The 12658-nt window shown below is 36.5% G+C and overlaps 1 protein-coding gene across 5 annotated transcripts in view; it reads right to left on the bottom strand.

The window, feature by feature from the left end:
• HIBCH (3-hydroxyisobutyryl-CoA hydrolase) overlaps window positions 1-12658 on the bottom strand; it is a 71474-nt gene that overhangs the window by 20671 nt on the left and 38145 nt on the right. For all 5 annotated transcript variants that reach the window (XR_011235748.1, XR_011235749.1, XM_069490943.1 and 2 more), the window contains exons 8-11: window positions 11071-11216; window positions 9381-9467; window positions 2968-3026; window positions 2184-2265 (exon numbers count right to left, since the gene is read on the bottom strand). Coding sequence is in view for 3 of the 5 variants with exons in the window: in XM_069490943.1 (XP_069347044.1) it covers window positions 2184-2265; window positions 2968-3026; window positions 9381-9467; window positions 11071-11216 (374 nt within the window). In the remaining 2 variants the exon portion in view is untranslated. The remainder of the gene's footprint in view (window positions 1-2183; window positions 2266-2967; window positions 3027-9380; window positions 9468-11070; window positions 11217-12658) is intronic.

Genomic DNA, 12658 nt, shown 5'->3' with positions numbered 1-12658 from the left:
AGCTCAATTAGCTTACATGGATTATTTGGCACCATAAACAACCTACATCATAAAAGACAAATTAAAAAAAAGGTGTGAGGAATTCCAACCTTAAAGACAAAAAAAGAAAAGGAAAAAAGGTGCAATGGGACTTTGGAAGAAAATCTAAGAAAGGACATGAGAAGCCATAAAGTAAGGTACTATGAAAATTCTATCAGTTGCAGAGAATTTACAATTTCCTCATTTTTTTTTTAAAAAAAATGCTATCCTATAGTGATTAGCAGTAAAAACCTTAAAAAGGTACAAAGAGATTTTAAAAACACCGTATGTTTTTATTTAATGATTGACAAATACACTGAACAGATTGTATTCTTCCCCATAATCTTGGAGAGAAAGGAACCTCTAAGACATAAAGTAGATAGTTGCAACTGAGAAAACACAGACATAGACTAGATCATGGAGACCTGCAGAAGAGACAGGAATCCCCGAAGAGTCCATAGGGCTTAGGAGCAATCTCAAAGGCTTACTGGGAGAAGTGTTAGAAGCTTTTTAAAAATCTTTTCAAACATTTGATCTACAAACCTTTCAACAAATCACTAACAGCTATTTTCTCCTTCAGAGTTGTTCTGTGTTTCTAAATGACATAATTGAAAGCAGCCCTGTATCTAAGCTCTGCAAGGAAGACTCAGTGGGAGTGTTTCGATCCTCACATCATGTTCCCAGAAGACACTAATATTCTGGAGCTACATTCATTCACCAGAGCCGTAGATCAACTGAATAAAAATGAAAACCTGTCCTTCCAATGAGAGTGCTTATCGTGATCCCAGCTGTGATTTGTGGTTTGTCAAGTATTCGTTTCTGAAAGCAGAATAACCATATGGCCAGAGGAATGGAAAGAAAATTAAAAGACCATATAGTTCCTAACCCTCCGTTTTGGGGTAGGCCATTGGTTTTAAAATAATACGGTTAGTTGCATATCTGTACTGCTTTAAAGTGACATCACATAGCCTTTAAGGTCATGTGCTGCATGACTGCTTTCAAATGAAGTTGCTAAGTACATAATTAATTAGGCCCTATTGCTGGGAGAAAAAAAACAGGAACACTAGTTTTTATATTGCTCTGGAAACAAGAGAACCAACTTAAAGTCAGAATCCTTGAAAAATAAAATAATTATTTACATTTACATAATCATTCCTAAAAGTCGTTAATAGTAACAATCTACGTTTGTGAGTTAGGGAAATGCATGGCTGGGCTACCTACTCTAATTTATGCCTATCCTTGAAAGTTAATAAAATTCTAATACTGAATAAGATCCTAAGAGGCAATTAACTTGGGATCTCCTCCATAAGAATACAGTAACAATGGGGAAATGTTTTCATCTTCACAAGAGCTTACTACAATTTTTAAGATTTCTGACAACTGAAATACTGTGATATCTATAAATAGAAAAATACTATAACATAAAGACAAGCCAAAACACCTTTTAAGTATGAAGGAACATACTTTTTCTTTCCTTTACCTAGAAGTCTGAAATACACCAAGTTCCATCATCATACAATATGTCCAAGAATGTCAATACCTAGTATGCACACATTTATACAAAAATAGTTTTTCTTCTGCTGTTACTAGTTGAGTTATACCGTAGAAAGATCAAAGTGTACCTAATGCAGAAACGTTGCTTAAGACTCAGTTATGGTGGTAGATGGAGTCTCTTGTTACTTTAAAACGGATCACTTTTTATTAAACCTCCTGCTTAGAAAAACCATATGCTGATCTATTGCATATTAAATAGAATTTATAGATCAATGTCACAATTGCAGTGTACCATAAAGTGACTACTCTTCAGTGACTCAACTCTTCTAATATAATAAAAATGTCCCTAAAAGCTTCCCCCACAGGATAAGGACTATTTGGAAATGAAGCAAGCTTACTAAAGTCCTTCTCTGCTACATTTAAAGGACATAAAACCAGGTTGGCTTTTTCCCTCAACAATTTAGACATGGCACTTGGGTTTTAAAAATTAAGGTCAAGGTTAGTGGAACTACTTTCTGAAGCTCACTTGAATTTGGAAAAAAACAAACAAACAAAAAAAAACAATGCAGTAGGCTATGTCACCACCACAGAGCACTGATACCCCTCAGAGAGGCTTCCCTGTCACAAGACTTCACCATGATCAGTCAGGGCAAAAAGGATGTCAATATTACCTTCAACTGCTCTAGGGCAAAAGATGAACCATCTTTCCGTAAGTTTTCAATAATCTGTTCCATAGTATTGGCTGAAAAACAACTATAAAAAAGGAAACGTGATTTCATCAATGTGCAAATGATTTCTTATTTCTAACATACTAATGAATCTGAATATAAGCCCACCCCCACTCCCATCTCAATAATGAAGAATTTTCCAATCTATTTTACAAGATGATGAAATAAAACATTGCTTCCCTAGGTAAGCATTTGCAGTGTACCTTCACTAATGCAAAATAAAACTCAAATTTTCTCTTTTGCTTTCTTGCATCTATTGCACTTACATATAAATAAATATTTCAGCTATGAAAAACTGACGCTTCTAAAATGTAGACATGGCTATCTGATTTTCCAATAGTTTTCCTCCTGTTTCCTGAATCTACTCTGTCAATCTTTCAAAATCACTTCACAAAACCTTTTTGCTGATCACCTTGATAAGACCTTAGATGATAACGTCACAAAGTTAATTCAATTATTATTTTCTAGCCTCTCCCACTTAAATAAAAAATGATATTTTGCACTAAGATGAATAAATTAGCATAGTAATTACTTAAATATAATGAACTTATTTTGCCTGGAAAGAATGGAAAAGAAGCTACTTTCAGAGGTAAGTGAAAATAAAAGCACTATGCTATCTAATCTCAGAATTCTGTGCATTATCAAACACAATGCAATTACAATGTTAGCAAATTCGATGTAATGTAGTCTTTCCAAAGGGATAAATATAATTAAGATCTCTAAGTACCTGTTTATTTTGTCCATGTGTTCCTCGAGTATAAAAGACTTGTCTTTATCAATCTTGGACTGTTTGAAAAGAAAAATCTTTTAATAAATTTGAAGTAGCTCAATTTGTACAAATTCTTATAAATTTTATATTTAATGACACACTTTGTGACAGATTATCACTTTTAATCAAATTACATCTAAGAGACTCAAATAACTACTGTTGTATGCTCAAAATTCACAGTAGGTAGTACTCTAGTTCTTAAGTGTCGAGTGTAAACGTGTTCTTGTATTTTTATTTATACGTCATTACGTATGGCACATTATCATTAAAACGTATCTATGCATTTAAGGACTGTAAGAGACCTGAGAGTTCATCCTGCCCAAATTTCTATCTGAGCTAGTAATTCCCACTACATCCCTGCAGCTCCGACTTCCAGGGAGAGAAAATAGTACCTCAGGAAGAAGCTCACAGGTGCAGGAACAACTATGATAATTAGGTTTCTGTTATTGTTTTAATTCTGGACCAAAAATCAGTTCTCTCATGTTCATAGTTCTAGTTAATCTCTTTCACCTTAATAATTTCCCACATGGCACAGTTTTGTGTCCCCTCACAATCTAGGTGACTTGTTCTTATGGACAAGTTCCAGTTTATCAAGGTCACTCTTCAAGTGTAGGACACCTACCTTAGCTACGGGTGTGGCTGGAAAAGCACAGACGGTTCTACGTGCCCTTGTCTGCATGGATACAACACTTTTACCAATAGGACTAACTCTGGGTTATTGCCGAGACAGGCCTATTATGTGACTGATTTACACTGAGCTCCAATCAATAAAAACTGTCTTTTTTTTTTTTTTTTTTTAACCTGTGCCATTGTAGGCTGTGTTTTTCTCATCCTGTAATTAGGAATTTAGTACTTTGGACTGAAGTGCAAGATTTTCATTTATCTTTATTAAATTTTACATTGTTACTATTAAACATCACTCTAAACTCATAGGATTGTTTTTTCATCCATATTTTTATCTATTTTTCTTAGTTTCAAATCAACTTGTTCAAAATGCTGTCAACAGTCTCATCGAAATCACTGAGAAAAATACTGAGTCCAAGATGACTTCCCTATAGACTAATCCTACACATTTAACAGAACTCTTTGATAAGGCCCTTCAACCCCCACACACCACAGTATGTCCCATAGGTACCCAACTCGATAACATGAGACTGTTAAATGCTCTGATAAAAACGGATGAAGTCCTCATGTGCTCTGTAACCATATTCATTGCACCACGTACTCGGTAGCCCTGTCAACCTGCACGCCTGTTCTTCAGTTCTGGGTAATTTTTTTGTGCTATTTCTCTAAACACTTCCTTCCCTTTATCTTCTATTATGAATTCCTAATGATTAAATATTGGACCTCCTGGAATAATACCTCTAATTTTCCATTATCTCCCTTTTCCATCTCATCATTCTTCTTAGTTTTCTTCAATCATCAATTATTAATCTATTTGTTGTAGGGTTTTTTCATTTTTGCTATCATATTTTTAATTTACAGGCAAATTTCATTTTATTATGCTTCGCTTTATTGCACTTTGCAGATACTGCATTTTTTTTTTTTTTTTTACAAACTGAAGGCTTGTGGCAACTCTGCATTGCAGGTCCATCAGCACCATTTTTCCAACAGCAGGTGCTCACTTCATGTCTGTGTCACATGTTGGTAATTCTTGCAATATTTCAAATTTTTTCATAATTGCTATATCTGCTATGATGATCTGTGATTCGTTATCTTTGAGGTTATCATTGTATAATAGTTGTTTTGGGATGTCCTGAACCGTGCCCATATAAGACAGTGAACTTAATCGATAAGTGTTGTGCATGTTCTGACTGTTTCACCTACTGGCCATTCCCTGACTCTCACTCTTCTAGAGCCTCCCTGTTCCCTGAGACATGACAATATTGATATTAGGCTAATTAATAACCCTACAATGACCTCTAAGTGTTCAAGTAAAAAGAAGAGTCACACGTCTCTCACTTTAAATCAAAAGCTACAAATGATTAAGCTTAGTGAGGAAGGCTTGTCCAAAGCCAAAAGAGGCCAAAAGTTAGGCCTTCTGTGCCAAAAATGCCTGCTTAGCCAAGTTATGACTGCAAAGAAAAGTTCTTGAAGGAAATTAAAAGTGCTATTCCAGTGAACACACAAATGATAAGAAAGTGAAACAGACTTATTGCTAATATGGAGAAAGTTTGAATGGTCTGGATAAATCTAACCATCTACAGCATTCCATCAAGGCAAAGTTTAATATAGAAGAAGTCTGAAGCTAGTAGAGGCTGCTTCATGAGGTTTAAGAAAAGAATCCATCTCCGTAACAAAAAAGTGCAAGATGAAGCACCAAATGCTGACGGAAAAGCTGCAACAAGTTATCCAGAAGATCTAGATAACATCATTGATGAAGGTGGCTACACTAATAACAGATTTTCAGTGTAGACAGGACAGTCTTCTATTGAAAGAAGATGCCATCTAGGACTTTCATAGCTTAAGAAGAGAAGTCAATGCCTGGCTTCAAAGCTTCAAAGGACAGGCTGACTCTCTTGTTCAGGGCTGATGCAACTGGTGACTTTAACTTGAAGCCAAAGCTTATTTGCCATTCTGAAAATCCTAGGGCCCTTAAGAATTATGCTAAATCTACTCTGCCTGTGCTCTAGAAATGAACAAAGCCTAGCTCACAGCACATCTGTTTACAACATGGTTTACTAAATATTTTAAGTCCATTGTTGAGAACAATTGCTCAGAAAAAAAGAAGATTACTTTCAAAACATTACTGCCCACTGACAATGCTGCACCTAAGTCAGCCAAAAGCTCTGATGGAAACACATAAGGAGATCGATGTTGTTTTCATGTCTGATAACACAATATCCATTCTTCAGACCACGGATCAAGGAGTAATTCTGACTTTCACATCTCAGTATTAATATTCAAGAAATATAGTTTGTAAGGCTATAGCTGCCAGAGATAGTGATTCCTCCAATGGATCTGGGCAAAAAGAAAAGTGAAAACCTCCTAGAAAGGATTCACCATGCTAGATGCCATTAAGAACATTTGTGATTCATAGAAGGTGGTCTAACTACCAACATTAACAGGAGTTTGGAATAAGTTGATTCCAACCCTCCTATATGACATTGAGGGGTTCAAGACTTCAATGGAGAAGGTAAGTGCAGGTGTAGTAGAAATTGCAAGGTAACCAGAATTAGAAGTGGAACCTGAAGATGTGACTGAATTGCTGCAATTTCACGATAAAGCTTGAACAGGTAAGGAATTGCTTTTTATGGATGAGCAAATAAAGTGGTTTCTGGAGATGCAACTTACTCCTGTTTAAGATGCTGTGAACACTGCTGAAATGACAAAGGATTTAGAATATTCTACAGACGTAGTTGATAAAGGAGCAGCAGGATTTGAGAGGACTGACTCCAATTTTGAAAGAAATTCTACTGTGGGGAAGACACTGTCTAACAGCATCACATGTTCCAGAGAAATCTTTTGTGAGAGAAAGAGTCAATGGATGTGGCAAACATCACTGTAGTCTTATTTTAAGCAATCGCCACAGCCACCCCCAACCTTCAGCAACCAACAGCCTGATCAGCCAACATCCATCCACATCAAGGCAAGACCCTCCCACTAGCAAAGAGATTACAACTTAATAGACTACAGTGTAAACATTTTTATATGCACTGGGAAAACAAAAAATTCATGTGACTAGCTTACTGTGGTGGTCTGGAACTGAACCCACAGTATCTCTGAGGACAGCCTATTATTATCCTTTGAATTCTTCTCTTTATAATATCTGTCATTGTTTCATAGATAAAATGTTTTCCTCTTATCTGAAGATAAAAATTACAGCTTGGTGTTTTTGTGGGGTTTTTTTTTGCTCTTTCTTGCATTGTCTGCTTCCTTCCAATGCCTTTTTTGTTTTGGCCCAGCAAAATGTGTTATTCTGTGTGACGCACTAAAATTTAGAATCTTTATGTGTAATATAAATTGCAGTTCTAGGAGTGTCAATTATATGATGCATTATAAGATGATCAGGCAAGTTCCTGGGTGTGTTATTAAGGAGTCCATGAATGTCCACATTGATGGGTGTTTTTCCTTTTTCTTCCAATGTATTGCTTGGGAATGAGGTAGTATACAACAGTTCTGCAAGCCAACTAGGGAAAGGGGCCAGAGGTCTTCCCACTTATTTAGGTAATTAAATATGAAATGTCTGATTTTGAATCAAAAGTTTACTACATCTCAAACAAGAAGCAGTACAATTAATAAACTATGCACCTAAACTAGGTTTTGCCATCTTAAGGGTAGCTTGTCTATGTCACCAGCGAAGAAGCCTGGAGAGCAAGTGGTGATGAAATCACGAAAGTCATTTTTCATAGCTTGTTGAGAACTGAAGATTTTTCCTTGCAAGAAATGGTCCAAAGCCTGGAAAGTGGTAGTCAGTTGGTGCAAGTTCTGGTGAATATGGTGGATGATAGCTAGTTTCCAAGTCCAGCTTCTATAGTTTGAGCAGCATTGTTTTTTGCGACACATGGTCTTCCAAGAGGATTGGCCTGTCTCTAAAATCAGCTGCTTAATTGCAAGCATCCTCATTATTTCGTCCAACTGGTTGCAGGAGACATCTGCTGTAATCCACTGACCAGGTTTCATGAAGCCGTAGTGGTTAAGACCAATGCTGGACCACTACACAGACACCATTGGCTTTTTTGGATAAATATTTGGTTTTGGGCTGTGTTTTGGCACTTCGTCTTTATCTGACCATTGTGCCAAACAATTCAATTGTCAAAAAGAATCCATTTTTCATCACACATTGTATGGTGTAGAAATGGTTTGACTTTATGTCGTGACAGCAAAGAAAGGAAAACTTCGAGACGATTTCTCTTCTAAATGCTCACTTAATTCATGTGGAACCCATCTATCCAGTTTCTTTACCTTGCCAATTTGTTTCAAATGGTCCCATATTGCTGGAATAGTAACATCAAACCTTGCTGCTAATTCACAGTAGGTTGAGGTGGATTTGCTTCCACTACAGTTTTCAATTCATCATTATCTACCTTGGTCCCAAGTCACCCACATGCCTCATTTGCAAGATTAAAATCACCAGAATGGAACTTCTCCAACCATCAACATACTGTGCATTCGTCAGCCACATCCTTCCCAAAAATTTCATTGGTATTTTCAGCTGTCTGCGCTGCATTGGTTACATGACGGAATGCATATTCGAAAATAACAAAAATTTTTTACTTATCCATGGTTTCACAAAAACTGCTTTAAGAAAAACTTCAGCAATCACAAACCAAACCATGTGTTTGAAAGAATGAGGATGTTCCTTCATGATAAAAATAAAACAAGAAGTGTCAAAGTGAAATGTCATAGATATCAACTGTCAAACTTAGTACTTAAGGATATCAGACATTTTATACTTAACCAAATAGTATGTTTCACCTCTTTTCAATATAGCATCTCACCCATCCTGCCCTCACAGCTAGACCCGTTTCCTGTTTGATTTGCTCTAAGGAATAAGCCCCTACTCTTCTGCCAGACTATGAGAGGACGGCTGCTCCTGGTTGTACAGAACAACTTCTGGAGGTCTAACTGCTGCTTATAAAAACTTACCAGAAATTTTTCTCTTTTCTACCCTACTCCAACCCCAGTCTTCCAAGGGACTTGACGACTTTAGAAAAGTCTACAGCAAGAATCAGCTGGCTTGTTCTGGCTTCCCCCACTGAAGGAGATGATTTCGCCATTCTTAGGTCTAAGTTAGTTGCCCTCCCATTTCTGATTTCAAGCTTCCAAAATACTGACATCGCAAGTCTACCAGTCTCCTCGTCTGTTCTATTTGTCATTGCAGATTTATGCCTTTTTTATTCCTTTATTACAATTTCAGTGGAGTTTTAGGAGGAAGCATATATTCAATCATCATGTTTAACTAGAAGTCATGCAGTGTTTTTTAAAGATTCCTGGCTCTTACAAGAAAATTTAAGTCAGACATTAGGAATTAAAAGTAAATGCTACAATATACTTTATTATTAAATGGATTTGTATCAGAGTTCACTTTAGCAACTCTAGAAATAGTGTCAACATTGAACATCCATTACAGAAATGTCACACTGTGTCGTAAAAACCCTTGCAAGGGCTGACCACAGGCAATGTACTGAAGTTCACTGAAATGGAAAGACAGCTGTGCAGTTGCACCGTGAAGAAGTTATCTTACTAGTAGACGGCTATCCTAACGATTGTGAAACACTGATCCTCCCACCAAGCTGTAAAGTATAATAAATAAATCCCCAGTACATTTATTTACATCCACAAACTATAATATTCACCAACTGCTAATTTTTAATCACTTTCCTTTCCCCATGAATTAAAACCTGAGGTTAGTACATTAACAAGATTACCTCTGTATGGTAAGTTTCTAAGACATCCGCAATATTTTCTTTTGAAGGAGATTTCAAGGCTAACAAATCTTCCTCTAACATGCTCAACTAAAGGGGAAAAAAGGAAAACAGATTTGAAACCTCATAGAAAGAAAGCTTTTTAAAAATCTCATATTCTTTTATAGAATCCTTGTCTTAAACTTATGATGCTCTCTCTTCAGCTGAGTCACTGAAAGAAATTTTGACTAAAGTTGATACATTTTTATTCATTAAAAAATATTCACTGAAGGTGCACAGGCATTCCCGCATAGCAAATGTTGCCTCACCAGCAATGGACAAAAATGGAAGAGAAATAGACACATTTATCTTTGTTTCCCTCCAGCTACTGAGCACTTGAAATGTGGTATTGTGACCAAAGATCCAGGTTGTAAGTTTATTTTTAATTAATTTTAATTAAAATTGCCACACATGATCAGTGGCTATCATAGTCAAGGCACAACACTATAATATAGCTCCACTTACCTCTCTATCTAATCCCTTACACATGTATCCTATACTCAGCCAAACAGGACTTTTCACTGTTTCTGAAACATAGCTAACACTTCCCTACCCCTGTGGTTTCATTAAATGTGTCCTCTACTTGGAATGTCTTTTCCTGATAATACACACCTTAAGGCCAGGTGAACTGCAAACTATGAAAAAACTTCTAGTCCTTTTTACAGGTAAGCTCTTCCTCCTTTCAATACTTTGAATATTTTCTTTGTATTCTATTTTTACACTTATCACACTTTACTCTGTCAGATGAGACAAATGGTTATTTATATTTTGCACCCACCTCTAATCCCATCCCCAAAGTGTATTATTCATTTTTGTATCCTGTACAGGCCCTGAGTATGGCATTCTACCACCAGTAGACATATTCTACCCACCCACGTGGTTCAGGGGTGAGATAAGCCAGTCCAGCCAGAGTGAGCTAAATCAGCTGAAGCAGAATAAATCCTAGGTCTCTTGCTGGAAATTCTGGGCCAAAACTACCTTGAACTGGGTTTTCTGTTACATGGAACACAAGGAGTTTCAACTACTCTAGGAATACTGTCGTCCCATTTTTACAGATGAAAAAACTGTAAAATGGGGTCAGAGAGGCTAAATTCAAGCCAAGATTCATTTAAATTCAGGCTGTCTACATATTCTTTGTCTCTATGTTGTCCTGTGCTAAGAAAATTGGCCACACTGTTGCGGGGGAGGGGGAGGAAGACAAAGTAACATGTGTTCCATAGTAGATATGCTTTAGAAAAGTCTTAAGATATTTTATAAATGCAATTATTTTGAATGCACTTGGGAAATACACAACCAAGAAAACCCTTCAGAATGTCTTTAAAAAAGAAAAGCCTTTTAATATATATATATTTAGATTTTTTTTAGACTTTCTTAAAGTAGGCATTACTGAGATTCTAATTATTCATTTAAAAACATTCTCTTCAAGGTGCCAGGCACAATAGCCCTGAATCCAGATTTGAGAATTGCGTAAGAGGAAACTGAGAATTGGACAGGCTAAGCACCTTCCCCAAGGTCACACAGACAGAAGCAATAGATCCAGGATTTCACATCCATGTCCACCAAAAGCCTATGATCTCAACCACTCCCAGTGCCTCCCCATGGAATATTTTGTGTTGTCATCCCAACAACACAAAACACACATCCAAACAATTACCTTTTCAGAATCTACAAAGTGTGTAGCAATTCCTGCTCTGTACACATCTCTTCCTTTTAGTCTGAATCCTGTTAATCCAAGGAAGTAACCAAGTTTTCCTTGAAGTCTTGGCAAGAAATAACCTCCACCCACATCAGGAAATAATCCTGTAATTAAATATAACAAAAAGAGATAACAGTGATTCAAATGAAAAAGACCAATACAATGTATTTTAGATCACACAACCACTTCTCTGTGGAGCTTGAATCTATACTACAAATATTATTAAACTAAGTACTGTACAATACAATAGGTACCACAATAGACTTGCTTTTGTGCTACATAAAAATTGTGCTAACTTAACTTGGATATTTTTCAAAATCTTCCTGTCTCATTTCTATAGAATTCAGTAAAGTATGTGATGACACAATGTTTTGTATATTAGAAGTACTCAAAAATGTTTCCTAAATTTTCTTACTACTAATTTACTTTTTAAGAATCTGTGAAATAGGAAAAAATATTTTCTTTCCAAATAATAAGCACAGGAAAAAAAACACATACAGAACCTATGGGATATTATATTATGGAAAAATTCACTATTACCATTTAAATCATTTCCCAAATTTAGTCAATTGCCTAATAGTCAAGATATTTAAATATTGATGCCATAACCATTAGGCCTACTAAATGAACAAGTTTATACCTAATAAAATCACTTGCATTTACACTTTTCTTAACCATCAGTATTTTTAAAATTCCCTCTCTACTGGTAACAACTGAAAATAGCATATATACAAATAATTGCCAGCATACTAATTTTGGTGTTTAAAGTCTCCTTAAACAATTGTGATTCTCTAGTTTTGTAATTCACATATCCATTCCAAGGTTGCTTCATTTGATGAAGCTAAGACAAAAACACAAGCACTCAAATTCTTTCCAGTTCTATTTGACAAAAAGTTTCTAGACTTAAAAGAATAAGCAGCATGCTACTGTGAATAGAAACATCTCCTAGCAACTCAAGCTAGCTAGGTCTCCAGCTGGACTCGCAACCTGCCCCACCATTCCCACCCTCTTCCTCCAGCATCACCCACCTCAAAAAAGTGTGCAGTCATCCAGCCTCAACACCTTCTCCTGTATCATCAGAGACCTTGTCCCTTAATCCCTACCAGGAACCACAACCTGTTGATTCCTCCTCCAAATGTGTCTCCACACAATAGCCAAAATGATCTTTTTAAAAGACAAATCCTGATCAGAGTCTTACGTTAAATATAACAAAAAAACTCTTACATGGCTGCCTATTCCTCTTGGATTAAAACGAACACCTCTATCAGTCTTCAAGGCCCCTAAACACTTTTTCAATTACATCTCTTACTGCTCACTTACCTCATTCCAGACACCCTGGCCTCCTTTCAGTTACCTAACATTCCACACTCCTTCCTGCCTCAGAGCCTCAGCAGAATTCTGCCCAGGTGAGAACACCCTCAATCCTGAAATATGTTCTTCTCTTCCAGGCCACCACATTCTCTCTTTTGCCCACTTGCCTCAATTGTTGCTTCGTTCCAGTCTCCCTTGCTGGCTCCACTTCCTTTCCTTGAATTCTTGCTTTCTG

The sequence above is a fragment of the Eulemur rufifrons genome, chromosome 1 (assembly GCF_041146395.1).
Source record: "Eulemur rufifrons isolate Redbay chromosome 1, OSU_ERuf_1, whole genome shotgun sequence".
Lineage (NCBI taxonomy): Eukaryota > Metazoa > Chordata > Mammalia > Primates > Lemuridae > Eulemur > Eulemur rufifrons.
The sequence above is the reverse complement of the archived record's forward strand: the minus strand, read 5'-3'. Positions and strand labels throughout refer to the sequence as shown.